The sequence below is a fragment of the Suricata suricatta genome, chromosome 12, assembly GCF_006229205.1.
Source record: "Suricata suricatta isolate VVHF042 chromosome 12, meerkat_22Aug2017_6uvM2_HiC, whole genome shotgun sequence".
NCBI lineage: Eukaryota > Metazoa > Chordata > Mammalia > Carnivora > Herpestidae > Suricata > Suricata suricatta.
The window spans coordinates 79,916,500-79,935,787 of record NC_043711.1 but is presented as its reverse complement, the minus strand read 5'-3'; the positions used below and the strand labels follow the sequence as shown (position 1 = coordinate 79,935,787).

At 51.0% G+C, this 19,288-nt stretch overlaps 1 protein-coding gene and 1 long non-coding RNA gene across 4 annotated transcripts; one reads left to right on the top strand and one right to left on the bottom strand.

Moving 5' to 3' along the window:
* Window positions 1-1,307: 1,307 nt before the first annotated feature.
* TBC1D20 (TBC1 domain family member 20) lies at window positions 1,308-19,282 on the bottom strand. Of its 3 annotated transcripts, none has more exons than XM_029917480.1 (8): window positions 19,128-19,282; window positions 11,351-11,536; window positions 9,583-9,663; window positions 6,553-6,739; window positions 6,305-6,406; window positions 4,801-4,942; window positions 3,827-4,014; window positions 1,308-3,560 (listed from the first exon to the last, which is right to left on the bottom strand). In XM_029917480.1, the coding sequence occupies exons 1-8, from the start codon at window positions 19,195-19,197 to the stop codon at window positions 3,305-3,307; spliced, it is 1,212 nt and encodes a 403-aa protein (XP_029773340.1). In that variant the 5' UTR covers window positions 19,198-19,282; the 3' UTR covers window positions 1,308-3,304. The 3 variants fall into 3 exon arrangements, with proteins under 3 accessions (XP_029773340.1, XP_029773341.1, XP_029773342.1); XM_029917481.1 differs by having other exon boundaries at window positions 3,827-3,939; XM_029917482.1 differs by lacking the exon at window positions 9,583-9,663.
* On the top strand, window positions 18,028-18,613 carry LOC115274087. Its single transcript, XR_003901086.1, has 2 exons — window positions 18,028-18,119; window positions 18,273-18,613. It is a non-coding gene; the product is annotated as an uncharacterized LOC115274087 (long non-coding RNA).
* Window positions 19,283-19,288: the final 6 nt, after the last annotated feature.

The following is a 19,288-nucleotide window of genomic DNA, read 5'->3' as shown; positions in this document are numbered from 1 at the left end:
CACCCCCTCAGGTTCAATACTTGGCTAGAAGGGCTCATAAAACACTTTACTTACATTTACAGACAGATTATAAAGGATACAACTGCCCAAACTGTAAAATAGAAGCGACGCAGGCTTAGGGGCAAGGCTTAGGGGAGGGAGGTGCAGCGCCCCCAGGCCCTCTCTGGGTGCATCGCTGCCCAGTGCTGTGAGGTGTTCACCTAGAAGTTTTTTCCGAATCTCTGAATCAGGAGCTGGTGTAGCCACGGTTCCCAGCCCCTGCCCGCCCCCCGCCCTCCTAGAAGGTCAGGGGGAAGGGTGAAGTCCCACCCTCCAAACCTGCCCATCCTGGAAACTCTGGTGGTCCCGCCTAGTCACCTCCTTAGCAGAAACAGAATCAAACAGGAACCACTGTGAACAAAGACACTCCTCTCAGGAAATGCCAAGGCTCTTAGGGGAACTGGTGACAAAACCCAATTATTTCTTATTATGCCAACCATATGCTTCCTTCAATGTTCTAAGGACCAAAATTCTACTCTTACAAATTCAGCCATCAACTCTGGCAAAACGGACACCAAACCTGCCGCTCAAAACTAGTTGCCTGTTCGCTGCAGTGGTCTGGGGTGTGAGTTCCTGCCCCCGGCCAACACCGGAACTCCGTGTCAACTGGCCTGCGGTGGTGGGCAAGGTCCAAGAGCCGAGCAGAGCCTGCCTTGCCTCGGGTGCCCTCACACCTGCCCTCTGGGCCAGGGAAACGTCAACGAGCATCCGAGACAACCCTGGTTCTTTCCTCCAAGACGGCCCCATCCTCAAGGCGGAGGCCACAGACACCTGGCATAGCTCTGGGCTCCCACAACCCAACAGCTGGCAGTGCTAAGGGGATTCCTGCAACCCAACAGCTGGCAGTGCTAAGGGGATGCCCGAAGAGCCTGGCAAGAACAGCTCTCGACGGCTCCTCTGTGGGTCAAAATCACAGGCAGAAATAAAGTTACATTCACATCAGACTCTGATAAAGTCCCCAAACCAAATGGCAGCCTTTAGAACCAAAGGCATCCCCAGAAGCAGATGGAGAACAGGCAAGATGAGCCCAGACTGATACCCCACGTGCCTGGCGCTGCTCACTGGTGTCCGGTGCCCACAGGCAGCACTTGGAGGGTGGGTGAAAGAGAAACAGGGCACAGCTCCTCCCCAAGCTCCCCAGGCAAGTCAAGGCCAAGGGTCCGCAGATGACAGCACAGTCCTGGGCCCGGGGAACCCCAAGGCCAGGTGCGTGCTGCCGGAGGCTGCTCCCCGCCAGCGGTGCACAGGACGCAACATCAGGACACTGATTAGTAACCACATGTGGCTGTTTATTTTACACAGGGCTCTGTACAAAACATTTACACGTATTCTTTACAGAATAGTAAACCCCCTCAAGGCAAGAGGCTCCTGCTTTCTTCTCACTGGCACGGGGCACCCTGATGTCAGCAAAGCTACACACCGGACCCCCCTCCTTAGGCCGGCACAGCAGCACAGGCCACTTGCTTCCTGGGACCTTAAGGCTGTGGCCTCAGGACCCTGGTCACATGCCCTCCTGCCCATCAGTCCCTTTCGTGTCTGCAGCCAGGCCCAAAGGCCCTGGCAGGAGGTGCCTGTACTACCAGCAGGCCATAAGGATGACAGGGGACACACCGGCTGGGGGAGAAGACTGGGACTATCTGTCACATCCCTGCCTCGGGGTCCTGGAAGACTTTCCTTTGTCTTCATGACTCCGCCCCCCCATGTCTAGATTAATCCACCCACATTACACTCACCCCAAGTGGGACCCTGCTACAGAGAATGCCCCGTCACTTTGACCTTTTGTTAAAGTGCTTAGCGTCCCTTCCCGAGACTTGGTGCAGGCACCACTCCTCACTGCTCCGGGCCCACCGGCTGCCCGGTGCACTAGATGCCCTCCGCTCTGGTCTGGGTATGCTAAGGGAGAGGACCTCTGGCGTGTTCACTTTAAGGAAACACCTGCCAAGAGAACAGTGCCCGAGAGAGCAGGACAATGAAAGGACGTGGCTGCTTCACACTCTCCGCCTCAATTCTTTAAAGCAGCAAAAAGGCACTTTTGTTTTCAAGCCAGAGTCCATCTCGAACATACCTGGCTTCACTTACGGGAAAAGCTGTCCAGGAAGGACCAAAGGATCCATCCTGTCCCCTATGTCCCGGAAGATCCTCAAGAAGCTCGGGGCAGGAGCTGGCTGCTCTCGGCGTCCCCAAACTGGGCAGGCTGCGGCGCACCCCTGTCTGGTTGCTGACACACTTCCAGGGCCATTTCCAACCAGGAAGGAGACCAGCAGTTGAGATAAACCGACCCCCCCAATGAAGCCGGTGCAGTGAGCGGGTGCCTACATGGGGGAAGGAGAGTGGCCTGAGGACAGCGGGAAGGAAGGAAAGCTGGGCACGTGGGCACTCGGGGAGGGCGGGGTGGTTGGCACACGGCAACTCAAGCTCAAGTGAGTTGTTAAATAGTTGGGGAGAGAGCAAGTTCAGGGGCTTAGAAGCTCATCCTTCTAATGAGAACTATCTTTTCCACGAAGGAACTATCATTTTTAAAGTGAGGGCCCTTTACACGTTGGGTATATGTAATTCTAAAAATGGTAATAAAGGAGTCTTTTAAAAGCAACATCATGTGGCATGTGCCGGAGAGTAGAGAGGGCGGAAAAAAGGCAGGCAGAACCAGTTTACGTCGGGGCCTCCAACCTGACGTCCCTTCCTGTTTGACTGGAAATGCCCCAGTGACTTCTAGGCTGAAAATAGGCAGGCTTTACCCTGTAACCCAGTTCATGCCTGTCTGATCTCTGCCCAGCGAACGGAGCTGCTCTCGAGGGAGGCCAGGCCCGGGCCCGGCTGGCAGCCTCTGTCCCTTGCCTGTTCCGAGGTCTGACCTGCTCTCGGCTCCTTCTGTCGCTGCCCGGCCGCCACACACAGACCCGGGGGAGCGGCTCGGCAGGCACCTGGTGGCCCAGCCCGCTCACTCCTGCGCAGCCAAGAGTCGCCAGAGCCGCTGGTCGCTCAAGAAACCCAGTTCCTCTAATACAAGAGGTGGCAGCGGGGGGAGTGCTGAGTCCCGCCCCCTCCTCGGGAGGGACAGGAGTCCCGTGGCCGGGCCTGCAGATGCCACCCGGGCTCCGCTCTTGGCCTCTGAAGCAAAGGCAAATGGCGGGCGGGCGGGAGGGCCAGCAGGAATAGAAAACCCTTGACAGAAACCCTTTTAATAAAGGAAACTCCACCCCCTTCCAATCCTTCCATGGAAGGGTGAGACCTTAGCGTCCGGCTGAGGACGCGTCCCCTGTGGCATCTAGGGGAAGAGCTGCAGCTGGAACTTGGGGGCCCACTCCAGGGCGCTCTTCACCACGGCCAGGGCAGCCGCTCCAAGCGCCACCGTCAGCCCCATCACCGCCAGTTTCACAAAGTGGTTGGTCCTCGGCTTGGTCAGGACGTCCTTCGTCCGCTCGTCGGGCCGCAGAAGGCCCCGGAAGCGCTGCCGCAGCACCGTGTCGGGCCTCTGCTGCGCCGATGCCAGCTCGAAGTCTTTGAAGGTGGAGGCTGCTGTCCTGCAGAGGGGAGGGGACGGAAAGAACGCCATGACATGAGAGAAGAGATGGAAGGAAAGACTCAACTGTCAGGGAGGCTGAGGGCAGAGCTGTCCGATGTTCAGGAGGCTCTTGTTGATAAAGACCCAGAACACAGGAGTGGGGTCCTGCTGGCAGGAGCCGTGATCTCTGGGAACAAGGCCCCGCCCCATCCCCAGCAGACAGTCCTCGCCGCTCCTGCTCACGTCTGACACCCCCAGTGCGACCCGAGCCCTGGCCCCACTCACTTCTCTGCCTGCTGCTGGGCAGCTGCGTCCAGGGCAAGCTTGGATGGCGGAAACTGAACAAACAGGTCTCCGGCTCTACTGATCAGGGTCTCATAGGGCAGGTCCTGAGGGATCTGGGACAACAGGTGGTGCACCGAGGCCATGTCACAGTCACAATCCAGGACCTCCTGTTCTCGATACAACACGATCTGCGGGTGGCAAGGCCTTGCATCAGAAACCAAGACACACGGGGCCTTTGCCACCTGCAGCCATTCTCCTCAGCGATGAATTTAAATTGGAGACAGACAGGGCTGGCCCTGCACCTCCAACAGTCTCACGTCCGTCTAGGAGGCAATCATGTACGTCTCTGAGTGCTTTCCCGGTGAGCTAGCTCTTCCTGCTACAGGCAAACCTCCACCTTGGCATGCGGAAGGCTGACTAATGAGATGAGCGAGGTTCTTGTAGGAGAAACAAGAGGAAAGGGGTATCGGGGAGACCCCTGGAGCTCCAACAACACAGGAGAGATGGACCAAAGCAGCAGAAGGAACAGGCTGGCTCCCCTTTCAAGAACAGTGGGTTCCCATGTGCTCCACCTCCACCCCGGCTCCCATGTGGAGCCCCCACCAAGCCCCATCAGTGTCCCCTCGGAACACTGTGCCCCTGGCCTCCCTGGGCCTGGAGCTGCAGTCTCTCCTACTTCCGAGACACGTCGGCAGGAGCGCTGGCCACGCCGACCACACACGAGCACGGGGACGGTTCAGAGGAGCCACGCGGTGAACAGACTGGTTTAACTTCGTTCAACCAGGCATTTACCAGACCTCTTTCCACAGAACCTTCGTTCCCCAGGACACTCCATTAACGACGCACAGAACAGTGTCCAGGGACGTCTGTCTGGGAAATGCTGTTTTTCCCATCTGTCCACAGTCACCAGGTCTCCCCTGAGGGAAAACGATTGAGGAGGTGAACCCAGTGGCTGGCTCGTGGCCTATACCTACCACGGCTGCAAAGTAAATGGGCATCAGCGGGTGGCAGGCCAGGAAGAAGTCGTATAACCGCACAACATGCCTGAAGTCAGACAGGACGTGCCCAAACCAGGTGATAAGCCAGCTGAGGGCGAAGATGGTCCCCACCTCGGCACTAGGAGCAAGGAAATCCAGACGTTAGGTTCCCCGCTGGGCTGTCCCTTCCCGCTCTCTGGGGTGGCTTTGTCCTCCGCGCTTCTGAGAAGGAAGAATTTGGGAAAGCCACCTAGGAATTCAGCATCTTCTCACAAAATACACAGTCCTTAAAACATACCCACCATTGGGACGCCTGGGTGGCTCATCGATTAAGTATCCAACTTCAGCTCAGGTCATGAGCTCATAGTTCATGAGTTTAAGCCCCGCGTTGGGCTCTGGGCTGACAGCTTGGAACCTGGAGCCTGCTTCCAATTCTGTGTATCCCTCTCTCTGCCCCGCCCCCCACCGCTCATACTCTGTCTCTCAAAACTAAATAAACATTAAAATAAATAAATAAATAAATAAATAAAAACATACCCACCATCATGACACACAAATATCTCACCGGCTGTTTTCCTTTTCTTTAAAAAAAATTTTTTTTAACATTTATTTATTTTTGAGAGACAGAGAATGACAGATCATGAGCAGGCGAGGGGCAGAGAGAGAGGGACACACGGAATCGGAAGCAGGCTCCAGTGTCTAAGCTGCCAGCACAGAGCCAGATGCAGGGCTCGAACCCACAAACTGTGAGATCATGACCTGAGTCGAAGTCGGACGCTTAACCGACTGAGCCACACAGAAGCCCCACACCGGCTGTTTTCCTAATGGCCAAAAAGTGTCATTATACAGGAAGAAGGAGCTGTTTTCACAATGTACCATCACTTTCCCTCTGAGAAAGTCCCAGATCCTTCTGGGAGCATGGGCAATATACACACTCTCAGGCTTAAAGACATAACTGTATTAAGTGTTCATCAACACGAGATCACTGAAACACCTTAAGACACAGCCATTATTTAAAAAAAAAAAAAAAAAAAGGAGAGGCGCTGGCCAAGGGCACATTTCCAATTACACAGAAGAGAAAAAAAATCCCACGAGCTTTACCAAGAAGTATTTCTTCTCCTGGGTATCTGGTGAAGAAAACAACCCACGATGACTCAGGACCCTAAGCAGCTACATCCTTCTCTTGCAGCAGTAACCTCAGAGTCTACCTCGGCACACTGACCTCCCGACCCCTCCCCACCAGAGTACACCCCGCGAGGGCCTGCGCTGTGACATCTGCTCCATCCCGACAAGGGCATGGTACCAAGAAAGTGCTCCCAGAATGTACAGAACTGAACTATCCAGCTTTCGGGCAGACAGAAAGGACGACCTGGAAGACCTTAACCCTCATCGACATGACGGCAGGGAGACCGAGCTAGACTTGTGGGGAAGAGACACGGGCCAGGAGAGAGCCGACGGGGCGCGTACGTGTGCGTGTACAGGCACGGAGACGTGTATATACCTCTGCATGAAGTCGTGGAGCTCTGGATTCACCTGGTCGATGATGGGCATCAGACAGTTTAGTATATGCTTGGTGTTGTCCATTGTTGGATCCATGAAATCCCTAGAAGGAGACAACTCATTGAACTTGGAGGGACCAAATGCTCAGATGAAGGTGGAGGGGGTAGAATGGGGCTCCAACCACTGAAAACAACGGCCGGGCAATGGGCCGAGGAGCGATACCCTTCCTCTCTTCCTCTGCGCTGGTACCTGAGGTGGTGGGTGGACAGTTTTTCTACCAGCGACGTGGCCAGCCTCTCGCCGACCACCAGCAGGAAGGTGACCACGATGTCGTGGTAGCCCTGGTAGTAGTGCAGCTGGGGGTTGCGCTCCAAGACGAGCAGGATGATGTCGATCAGCTCCTCCTGGAGCCCCTCCCGCTGTTCGTCTGGCATGCCTGGTGGGGAGAGGGGAGATGCCCTTGAACATGGCAAGCAGCCCAGTAACAAGGGGGTTAGGAGGACAGGCAGTGAAGGATTTTCAAAGTGTTTAATAAAAAAAAAAAGAATTACGAACAATTTGGCCAACACGTTACAATCCACACACCACAGGTACTACTTGGGCTGCAGGCAAGAGCCAGAGAGCAGCAAGCTTGCAGCGGGGGAGCCGCAGACGCTGTCCCAACCAAGTCCCCGCAGCGGACACCGCAGGGGTGTGGCTGCTGGACCCCACGAGCCTCCTGCCACAGGGTCGCTTCTGGGGAGTTCCTATCAAGAACGCATAAACCTGGGGCGCCTGGGGGCTCAGTCAGTTAAGCATCCAACTTTGGCTCAGCTCACGATCTTACAGTTTATGGGGTCAAGCCCCGCATCGAGCTCTGCGCTGATAGCTCAGAGCCTGGATGGAGCATGTTTCAGATTCTGTGTCTCCCTCTCTCTCTGCCTCTCTCCTGCTTGTGCTTTCTCAAAAATAAATCAATAACAAAAAAAAGAGTGCATAAACCTGAATCTAATCATAATGAAATACCAGACAGATCCAAATTGAGGGAAATCTTACAAAAATAATTGAGTCATAAAACACAAAGGAACTATTCTAGGTTAAAGAAGGCTAAAGAGATATGATGACTGGATGAGAAAGGATGAGTTTATATCTCCTTTTCCTGTGAAGGACGTTATTGCAGTAAAGGGTGAGACATGAATAAAATATACATTAGAAGCAGTATTTTTCAGTGTTCTGCTGATTTTAAGAAGTGTGCTGTGATTATGTAATATTTCAAGGTGTGAAATATTTAGGGCTAATGGGGCACCATGTCTGTAATTTACTCTTAAATAGTTCAGAAAAAAAAAAAGTGTGTATGTGTATGTGTGTGTGTGTGTGTGTGTGTGTGTGTAAGAAAGACATAAAGCAACACTAAACTGAATATAGTAAAAGGCTAACATATAAGGAAATCTGGGCAAAAGGTATCTGGGGAATTATTTGTCCTATTTTTGCAACTTTTCTATAGGTATGAAATTATCTAAAATTAAAAAACTTAAGAGTTGTGTGTTCTTTAACCCAAGTTCAGTATCACAACCTTTTTTTTTTTTTAAGTTTATTGATTTTTGAGAGAGCAAGCGAGCATGCATGTGAGCCAGAGAGGGTGAGAGAGAGAGAAAGGGAGGGAGAGAGAATCCCAAGCAGGCTCTGCACTGTCAGCACAGAGTCCGACGTAGGGCTCGAACTCATGAACCATGAGATCACGACCTGAGCCACAACCAAGAGTCAGATCCTTAACCAACCCAGGCACCCAGGTGCCCCTCATGTGGCTTTTAGCATCAAAATGCCAAAAAGGGGCACCTGGGTAGCACGGTCATTTAAGCGGCCAACTCTGGCTCAGGTCATAATCTCATGGCTTGTGAGTTCGAGCCTCACATGGGCTCTGTGCTGACAGCTATGAGCCTGAAGTCTGCTTCAGATTCTGTGTGTCCCTTTCAGATTCTGTGTCTGCCCCTCCCCTGCTTGCTCTCTCATGCTCGCTCTCTCTCGAAAATAAACATCTGCAAGAATTAAAAAGAGAAAGAAACTGCCAAAACGTGGCCTTGCGAGCTGCTGTGGAAGGGGGGCCACACAGCGCTCCACACCGTCAGCCGGTCCAGCTCCAGATGGACACGGAGAGAGAATGGGTCGTGGCAGCACCCAAACTGCACTGAACAAAGGGCTTAAGTTTGTAAAAGCAAATTCATCTGTCACTATTTACACCATCTCTTCTCGAAAAGGCATAATACTCTTAACAGATAAATAAAAAAGAAAATGGAGCAAACCCGCTACTACAGTTAGGAAAGGAAATCAAGGTGGAGAGACTGACTGACACTCCGAAGTTTCAGAGTAAGAGAGGTCAGCTGAGCCCAGAACAACGCAGATGCAAGAAGATGCAAAGCACGGGACAGGCCAGCCCGCACGGCCTCCCGCCCCAATGGTCCAGAAAGGGAAGCAGCAGGAAGGGTTCCAAGGAAAGGTTAGCTGGGGGGACACGGGGCGTCGGCCTGTGTGGTCTCAGACAGGCCTGCAGCCCAGGGAAAGGGGAACGGGCCACATGTTCTTCTCAAGAGCGAGCGGGCAGGCTACCGGCCACATGGGCATGGCGAGTGTCACAGGGGGCAAGGGCACAAGCAGGAAGAAGGCGCTTTGAGGGGCAGAGTCTGAGCCAGAGCACGGTGCTGGAAGAGGGAGGGGAGGGCTTTAGAGGCTCCTGTCCCCTGCAGCAGTTCTCCTTTCTCCCTGGACCCAGGCCAAGGTGAGGCCACCGAAGGAAGCCGACAGGGACCCTAGGCACGAGGCCTGTTGCCCATCTGCCTTTGCTGTGAAGACGGCGACAAGAGCCGGCCATTTTCCTCCTCCTCCTCCCCCACGGCGTGGGAAGCAGTTTTTCCAACAGCCCCTCTAACCAGGCAGGGAACGGCCTTTCCTGCCAGCCCAGGGCCCCACAGAGGTGTATGTGACAAGTCCCTACTTAGAAATCAAATCAGATGAAGGCATGCCTCGTTCTGGTGAGTGCCCACAGGTACACCAGTCTGCTCCTCGAGGCCAGACCACGGCTACCGCGGTCCCTACCAAGTCCTCCTGTGGCTCTGAAGGGGGAAAACCCCCAGGTTTTTCATTCCCCACCTCTAGGCCACCAGAAAGGACCTCTGGCTCAGACTCTGGCAGTGAGGGGACTGACCATGACCGAGTGGAGAGTACAAAGGTCCCCGACCGGTCCTGCTATGTGCAGCTGGGTGGGGGGGAGCTCCCGGGTGGCAAGGCCTTGAGCGTGCTTCTCACCGGGCGGGAAGCGCCGTAAGGACCGGCGGACATCGAGCAGCACCTGCTGGTAGTCCTTGCTCACCTGCCGCAGGTCCTTCCCTGTGCGAGGAAAAGAAACGCGTTACGAAACGCGTTACTGCAGCAGTGTCTGGGCGACGGCACCCCGGGCCGGGTGCTCATGCTTCAGCTTCTCCTACAGAGCACACGGCACTGGAGATGATGTCTGGAGAGCCACGGCAGCCGTGAGAGGAGGGCCATGGACTGCCCAGGAGGCAGCCCTGAGACAGAAGGAGCGGCGGAGGCAGGAGGCCGGGGGCCTACTGGAGGCTGCTACTGTGTCTCACCGGGGGACTGCTGTGACCTTCAAGGTCCATGTCCTTCCATGTGTACCTCTCAGGTTACTGCAAGGATCAGAGGAGATCGTGGATGGGGAAACCACAGACCCCTGGACGAACCTGAATAGCCGCAGAGCCTAAGGAGCACGGAGCTGCTAGGAAGGAATACAGCAATAAACTCACAGAGAGGAACCTCGCCTCTCTGGACCCCGGAATTCTAAGACTAAGCGCAAACAGCAGCCGACACCTGGGTCCAGCTGCTGGGGCCGACATGGCGAAAACAGGGAGGCAGCCTCTAGCCGCCGTGCTCGGCCGAGCGTTATGTGACAAGGGCCCACGCCCATGACAACCACAACCAAAAGCCACGTGTAACACTTCCCCATGTGCAGACTGCATCTTAGGAAGATCTGGGGAGTCTGCGATCTGAGAGAACCTCATCTTGGGATTTAGGGCGCGGATATGGCAACGTCTCTTCTTCCAACACAAAGCCAACTGCTCGGAGGCAGCCGGTTCCGAAGATCATCACAAGAGGCCACTCAGCACCCACTCGGCCGCACTGTGACACGGCGGGCTTCTGACCAGAGCCCCCTCACAGTCCCAGCGCCTGGCCTTCTGCTGTGCGCAGCGGGACGGCCACCCGTGCCGAGCGAGCGAACGACAAGGTGGGCTCGTTATCTCCCGGTGCTCTCCTCGTGTTCCGTACTATGTTCCAAGGAACTCCTTCTTCTGCACGGGCCTTCTTGCAAATTAGTTAAGGAACCGCTTCTCACACAGTTACAGAATCAGAGAATCCAAAACAATCTCAGTATTTTCCAATAGAAAAAAGTTTTGTTTGATTTTGGTTTTCTTCAGGGCCAGAGAAATATTGTCTCTTCCCATGGCCTAGAGTCTCTCAAAACGTTTATTTGCACCAGAACTAGCCGAGGTGCTTATTAAAATACAGACTCCTACAACTCGCCTCTAAGTGAGCACAGACTGGAATATGAACATCCGTCTCTAGCCGATTAAAGCTACCTGTCGACCTAGTAAAAGCTCACTCCATTTTTGAAGAAAAGTCTATTTATCCGTTTGGCCTTATTTTCAGAGTGGGCCCAAATATATCCTAAAATGCTTCACAGATTTGCTCATCTACGATTGGTTTAAAATGAGCAAAAGGGGGTGCCTGGGTGGCTCAGTCAGTTATGCATCCGACTTTGGCTCAGGTCATGATCTTGTGGTTCATGGGTTCAAGCCCTGCATTATGTTCTGTGCTGACAGCTTGGACCCCGGAGCCTACTTCTGATTCTGTGTCTCCCTCTCTCTGTCTCTCCCCGACTCTTTCTCAAAAATAATAAAACAGTTAAAATTTTTGAAGAAAAATAAATAAAATGAGCATTAAGAGTGAAATATCCTGAAATTCTTTTGTCTTCGCAACTTAGACAAGTTCCCTGTACCCCCCCGACCCCCACTACCTGATATAGGAGGCAGGTCACTGGTATTGACATTGAGGAGCTTGGGCCACACTTTCTGCCGAATCTCATCAGTCAGGAGCCCTCCTTCACTGATAGCCATGCGCCTAAGGGCAGCCACATCAGTGGGATCACTGTTCAGAGCCTGGTAGATCTCTGCCACTTTCTTTTTCCTTTTGGCGGTAAAGTCTGCAAAACAAAGAGGAAAAGGGCATTAGGCACATATTCAGCATGTATGCATTCTCTGTGTGGGGCTCAATCTTCTTACTTGGTTTGGGGTACAGGTAGATATTCTTACAGTCAACGTACAAACATGTAATTAGTGCATAATGTGTGAAACACTACATACCATGTAAGAGGCAAAGAATTACCATTACAGTAAGTGATCAGTAAACTCAGGCCTACCTAACATTTACTGTTTATGTTTTAGGATAGGATAGGATAAATAGAATAGAATGCTTGTTCTTTATTAATACTAAACTTCAAAGAACATACAAATCTCTTTATATAATTTTTCCTATTTATATGCAGCATATATCACCAAAATTCAATAACGCATTTTAAAATAAAACCATGAGACAAAAATTTTCCACTTACATGCTAATACAACTGGTAACATATCAGAATTACACAGAGACTTTTTTTTTTTAAGTTTATTTTGATTTATTTTGAGAGAGAGACAGAGAGAGCAAGCGGGGACGGGCAGAGACAGAGGGGAAAGAGATGTCCCAAGCAGGTTCTGAACTGTCAGCACAGAGCCCGATGTAGGGCTCGATCTCACAAGCCATGAGATCATGACCTGAGTCCAATGCTCAATGGATGGAGCCACTCAGGCACCCTTTTTTTAATAAGTAAGTTCCACACCGAACGTGGGCCTTGAACTCATGACCCTGAGAATAAGGGTTGCACAGTCTGTCAACTGAGCCAGCCAGGCACCCCTACATATATTTTTTAAATTTTTTAATGTTTATTTATTTTTGAGACAGAGAGAGATAGCGTGAGCAGAAGAGGGTCAGAGAGAGAGGGAGACACAGAATCTGAAGACAGGCTCCACGCTCTGAGCTGTCAGCACAGAGCCTAACAAGGGGCTCGAACCCACAAATTCTGAGATCATGACCTGAGCCAAAGTTCAATGCTTAACCAACTGAGCACCCAGGAGCTCGAGGAGCCCCTACAGATTTTCAAAACCAGAATATCAAAGGGTATACTTGGGTCTACAATGAGGCTAGTGGTAAGAAAGGCATGATCGTGCACACAAAACAACTGTTTCCTGACGACCATATTAAGTACGGGTGATGTTCTAAGCATCTTACATCCCCATGTGACAGCTGATTTACACACTGGCATGATACTGAGTTTAAATTCCTTTTTAGGAAATTGGCTGAGAGTCTGTGGTTAATGTGCGTTATATTACACTTTTTCTATTGCAAATAAGGCACCTGGGCGGCTTCGTGGGTTAAGCACCCAGTGTGGGGGTCATGACCTCATGTCATGGATTCAAGCCCCGCGTCGGGTTCTGTGCTGTCAGCACTTTAGATCCTTTGTCTCTCTCTGCCCCCCCACCCCAAACTGCCCCAAAAAAGGGACGTGCAGACACCAAGAGCTCAGAAAGACTGCTGTAGGTCAGGCTAACTTGAGAAGGCGTTACTGCGGAGTGCACGTTTCAAAAGGAAGGGGAGGATTTTAAGAGGCACAGTGGGGCGGGGGGTAGAGAAAAGAAACACAAGTCCCTTCCATCTAACAGTAAACAGACTCTTTAAAATATATTTATGTAGCAGCTACAAGGTGCAAAACACTACAGTTAACATAAGTGGAAGGTAACCCTGAAAGTCAGTCAGGCTTTAGAAGGGCTACAGAGTCTTTCTCAAATATAAATAACATTTAAAACATTTTTTTAAAAAGTGGGGAGCACCTGGGTGCCTCGGTCAGTTAGGCTGACTGCTTGGGCTCAGGTCATGATCTCACGGTTCGTGAGTTTGAGGCCTGCGTCGGGCTCTGTGCTGACAGCTCAGAGCCTAGAGCCTGCTTCCAATTCTGTGTCTCCCCCCTCTCTCTCTGCCCCTCCCCGCTTGCATGTTTTCTCTCTCTCTCAAATATAAATATTAAAAAAAAAAGTGCTACAAAGCAAGTTTCCTCAGTAGTATTTTATTCTGAGACAAGAGTCTACAAATTGTTTCCAGGACAAAGATGCACATTGTTAACACCAAGGAAAGTCAGTCCTGGTTACTTACCTACAACAGTTGTGACACACTAACCACCTAAATGGAGATATCACTTCACCGGGGTCCCTTGCAGCCGAGGTGCAGCGCAGGTGCCTCCTCACCCCGGTAAACCTGACCCCTTGGCTAGACTGTTATTTTCACCTGGCAGGACGGTCATCTGCTCCTGTTTGTCCGAGACATTCCTGGTTTGCGCCTAGAGCCCCGGAACAGTCATCCACGTATATCCCTCCTGCTAGCTGCACTCTCAGAAATGTCCTAATTTATGGGGCGCCTGGGTAGCTCAGTCGGTTAAGTGTCCGACTTCAGCTCAGATCATGATCTCACGGTTTGTGGGTTCCAGCCCTGTGTCGGGCTCTGTGCTGACCGCTAGCTCAGAGCCTGGAGCCTGCTTCAGATTCTGTGTCTCCCTCTCTCTCTGACCCTCCCCTGCTCACGCTCTGTCTCTCTCTCTCTTAAAAATAAATAAAACATTAAAAAAAAAAAAAGAAATGTCCCAGTTTGGACGCTCGGTTAAATGGTTACCCTATCTAGAAATCACGAAAAATCAAGTCCAGTTCCCTCTGTTCGCAGAGCACCTAACTAGTCAAACGTTGTAAGGTGCTTCAAGTTCTTGACTTGAGTGTGTGTCCTTCCTTCCGTCCCTCATCCCGTCCATCTACCCAGCCACTCATCAGTCTGTCCATCATTTAACGAGCACCCACTGGTAGTTAAGCACTATGCGGGGATTAAAAGATGGACGTGACCCCCAGCTTTGAGAGGCTCACGTGAGGGAGGAGCATGATTCTTACAGAACAGAATCATGAAGAATTCTGAAAATGCAGAGGAAAGAATGACTAACTTCTGAGGCAATCAGGAAAGGCTCCGGTGCACATACATTCTGCCACCTTCTTAAAGCGAACTGTGCACGCGAAGACTGCGCTGACGGGAGAGCACTCCAGGCAGAGGAACGAGGACGTGCAAAGGCTTATCATGGGAAGGAAACCTCATTCCAGGAAACAGAGGGAGAGCCTGTGAGGCTCAAGTGTTAGGAAAGGAGAGAAAACAGAACCTGGGAAGACTTCGGAGATGTGGGTCATAAAGGGGTCTGGGTGTAGCCTGCACTCAAGAGGAAGACCAGAAGGAATTTTTAACTTTGGGTCAAGGGCCATCCTTCGGAAGAGAAGGCTTATATCTGTTCAGAAAGGGACTGTCGACATGCAGAAGAAAAGAAGCCTTTTTGTCAAGTTTATTTATTTTGAGAGAGAGCGAGCATGCACACAAGTGGCGGAGGGGCAGAGCGAGACGGGGAGAGAAAGAATCCCAAGCAGGCTCCACCTCACCAGCACAGAGTCCGATTGGGGCTCGAACTCACCAACTGTGAGTTCATGACGGGAGCCGAAGTCAAGAGCCAGATGCTTAGCTGACTGAGCCACCAGGAGTCCCAAGACTTTTGTTTTTAAATGTTTATCTATTAAAAAAAATTAATTTTTTAATGTTTATTTTTGATAGAGAAAGACAGAGTATGAGCGGGAGAGGGCCAGAGGGAGAGAGAAACACAGGATCTGAAGCAGGCTCCAGGTTCCCAGATGTCAGCACAGAGCCTGACATGGGGTTCGAACTCATGAACTGTGATCATGACCCGAAGCGAGGTCCAACGCTTCACCGACTGAGCCACCCAGGTGTGCCGGAAAGACGACTTTTTATATAACAACATAGGCGGAGACAAAATATGGCAGGAATTAGATTAACTTCTGGCAAAGAAAGAAAAAGCAGCAGATATTTTATATATACATATATATATATATATTTAAAATTTAGGGTGCCCTTGTACTTTCTACACATCACAAACTAAGAACACTCAGAATGAGAACACTGCACACTGCTGAGGTAAGCTGACATTTAGAAATCGTGTCAAGGAGTGTGGAAACATTTCCTCAGTTTGTTTAGACACCTGTCTATACCACCCCTCTTTCCAAGTAAGCAGCTCGCCAACCTGAGGGAAAGGAAAACTGATGCTCGTAACTTGGGGAAATACCACTGTCTGTAATCAGCCAGATCCCCATTGTGCTTTGGCAAGTAATCTGCCAGAAGTTTAACTACTTCGGAACCACAGCTCCAATACTTATTTCTCCTCACGCCCTGCTCCGATTCTATTTTTAATCCTGCATTTCAAAATTTACTACTGTCTTTGTGCTTTTGGCACTCTATGGGAACCCAACAGATATGTGCAGAATAAAAGAAATAATTTAGCTCAGCCACTGTTGCTCTGGGAAAAATCGCCTTTCAGTAAATGACATTATTTCCCCATTCTCCTGTTAAGAACAGGCTCACTGCACAACTCTAAATAGATTTATAGACTCTTTGGCCCTTTTGTAACGTGCTGGTACTTCCTGGAGTAGGATACTGCTCAGATGTGGGCTTTAGCTGCCATCCAGGCTCCACTACCAAGGGCAGACATATGTATGCCATCGCCTCCTTCAACAACAATTTATCGCACCTAATATACAGGCTTTTGCTGTGACGTAAAAAAGGAGAAGACAGAAGACTCGCGTGAGCCGGAGTTGTACAAAGCACAGGGCGGTAAGGTCAACTGCTAAGCTGCTCCACAAGGAGGGAAAGGTTAACGGTCTCAGCTGGACAGCCAAGACCACCTCAGGGAGAGGGAAATCATAGTCCTATCCTTGGGATGTTTAGGAAAACACTGAAATTAACATCTACTATCGACTTGACTTTAAGAGAAATCTTATATACGGATTTTGGGGCGAGACACACATTTCTACACTTGAGAAAGTCCAAATTTCATCCATAAATGTCATCCAAAGTCCCCTGAATCTTTTCTTCCCCAGTTTCTTTTTGTCCCACTTAAGAGAGAGATGGATCCTATATATTCCAAAGTTGATACTTTCCAAATTCCTTTACAGTGGAGGTCTTGGCTATCATAACCATGACAGAATGAAAATACTATCCTACAACTGGCTGCAAAAAACACTGCTATTAAAAAGAGAAAGAAAAGCCTGACACCTGAAAAGTAATCTAGTGAACAAAGGGCAAAAACTGATACAGGTACTGTTTGACCTGTTCGCCATGAAAATGATCTAGTCAGAGAACTCAAGGAGGGTCCTCATCAGTCCAGACGAGGTCGGCGGAGCCCATGACTTTTGCACATCTCTCTCAACTCCGGCCACAGAACCCAGGTAGAGATCCTCTGAGCAACAGGAATCTCCGAAAACCATCTGAGCTGGGGAACTTAATGCACAGGGAAAGGGCAATGAGAAAAGATGAGCACTTGCCATGCTTCCTCTAAAAGCTGTTCCGTATCTGCACAATGCATGGTAGTGACTTAGGTCAGGTAAACGATCTACACACTTAACAACGAAGTCCTTGTGCAAGTACAAAATTCTGTACCAATTATTCAGTTTAAGTTTGCAGATTAAGAAAACTTTTGTAAGTAAACTCTACCTCCTCAAACTCACGACTTTGAGATCAAGAGTCGCATGCTCTACTGACTGAGCCAGCCAGACACCCTGAGAAAGCTTGGCAGGTTTTAAACAGAACTTAAACTCAAATCAAGCAATGCCCGCCTTAATCAAAACAACAGAAGACCCCAAGAGAGGGGATAGAGAGTCCCCCTAAACAGACACCTCCTGCCCCATTCCTCGAACTCCTAATGTTGACACTGGAAAACAACTTGAAATTTTATGTTTGAATTCGTATCTGTACCAGATAAAGCCAGTGGGAGAGGAATAGCTTACCTTACTCAGAGTAAGGTTCCTATTAAAAACAAAATAAAACAAAGAAGCCTCTTTCTGGAAGTCCTAATAAGTTTCAACAAACAGTATCCAAATTAGCAGAGATCCCTTAACTACCTGAAACAGGAAGACAAGCATGTATTAAGAAAGATTGCTTTACCCTAAAATAAAGAAAAAATATTCTAGAGAGTAAAACCACTGTGATCATAAAGTCTACAAAGGAGGGTTTCTAGTACTAGTAACTTCGCCACCAAGTCTCGGACAGGATTAAAAACAGAACAAAAACAAACAAAAACAAAATCGTTCATCTCTATATTCCTCCCATTCAGGGGCACCTGGGTGGCTCAGTCAGTTAAGAGTCAGGCTCAGGTCATGATCTCGAAATTTGTGGGTTCCAGCCCCGCATCGGGCTCTGTGCTGACAGCTCAGAGCCTGGAGCCTGCTTCTGATTCGGTGTCTCCCTTTCTTTCTGTCCCTCTCCTGCTCGTGCTCTCTCTCTCTCAAAAATAAAACATAAAAAAAAATTAAATTCCTCCCGTTCATCCAGAGAAGCAATTAATCAACGAAACTGGGTCTCACAACCTAGACACAGCCACACTATATAACAGGTCACAAAACCCACAGACTTAGGGCACTATTACACCACAAGGAGTGACGTCATACCAAAACACCAGCAAAGGGTTTACAAAGGCTAAAGAGCCCAAAGAAATAATATGAGGCATGAGCTCCACTTCCATCCACAATTAGAATAGGAGAAAAAGAAAACAACGGAAAATGAGCCCCAAGAAACAAACTGTGGACACCAGGTGCTTCACCAAAAGTGTAGGTTGAATACGTGGTCGCTTCTCTTCTGAGCAGTGCCCATCAGAGGCCGGAAAAGTGGGAAAGCTACCTTGGTCTTAGGGGAAAAAGAGATTATTTGACTCGGGTACAGAGTAAACATGAATAATTTTAAGTGCCATGTCTTAATTGTAGGTAAAACATCCTCAAAACCAGTGCCCAATGAAACCGTGGTTTTACAGAAATTACTGCTTAGTATGAAACTGGAAATCTGGGAGAATTGCTTTCTCCTACACAATTTAGAAACATTCAGAGAGATGGCACAGGATTGAGAACAGCAAGTACACCAGTGGTCGCCGCGATCCGTGGAGACTGGGGAATGGGGAGTGACGGGTTTCTTTGGAGAATCAGAAATGTCCTGGAATCGGACAGTGGCTATCATTGCACAACCCTGCAAATGTGCGAAGACCCGGCGAACTGCACAGTTTAAAAGGCTGGATTTTCATGGCAATTAAAACAAATAGGTGGTACGTGGACACCGCGTAAATCGAGCGGGTGAGCGATGAATGAAGTTTGGGAAACTTGCCTTACAACTAGGGAGGAGGCACCAGGAGCGTGCGGACGTGGCCGGACAGCCTCGGGCCGGGGGTGGAGGCTTGGCCTCGGTTCTCCGGGAGACCCAAATTCTCTCCAGACGTGACTAAGCCGGACCAGATCCCCCGCCCTTCCTTCGCACAGGGGACGCGAGTCGGCCGGCAGGGTTCCTGTGGTCTCAGCCTCCGCTGACTCCCCAGTTCCAGGATCGCTTCCCTTTCCGACGTGACCGGGCCCATCACCATTTTCCTCTCCCGCCGTCCCGACCCCGGCCAGCGGCGCAGGACGCACCCCCGCGGTCCCTCGGGCCCCGCCTGGACGCCGCCTGCGCCCGGGGCCGCTCCTCCGACAGCTGTTCCTGGCCTCCCCCCACCCCCGCCTCCACCCGCAGGGCCGCCCCTGCCCCTCAAGCCGCCCCCGAAGGCCGCTCCTCGGCGTCACCGCCGGCTTCCGTACCTGCCTTCTCGGCGCCGCCGTCCCAGCGGCTGGAGGTGGGGCCGTCGCCTTCCGCACTCCGGAGGTCCATGTCCCGGGGGCCCGGGCCCGGGCCCGAGCCCCGGTTGGAGGCAGGGCCGAGAGAAGACGCGGCTATGGCCGCGGGACCCGGCGCCGGCGCC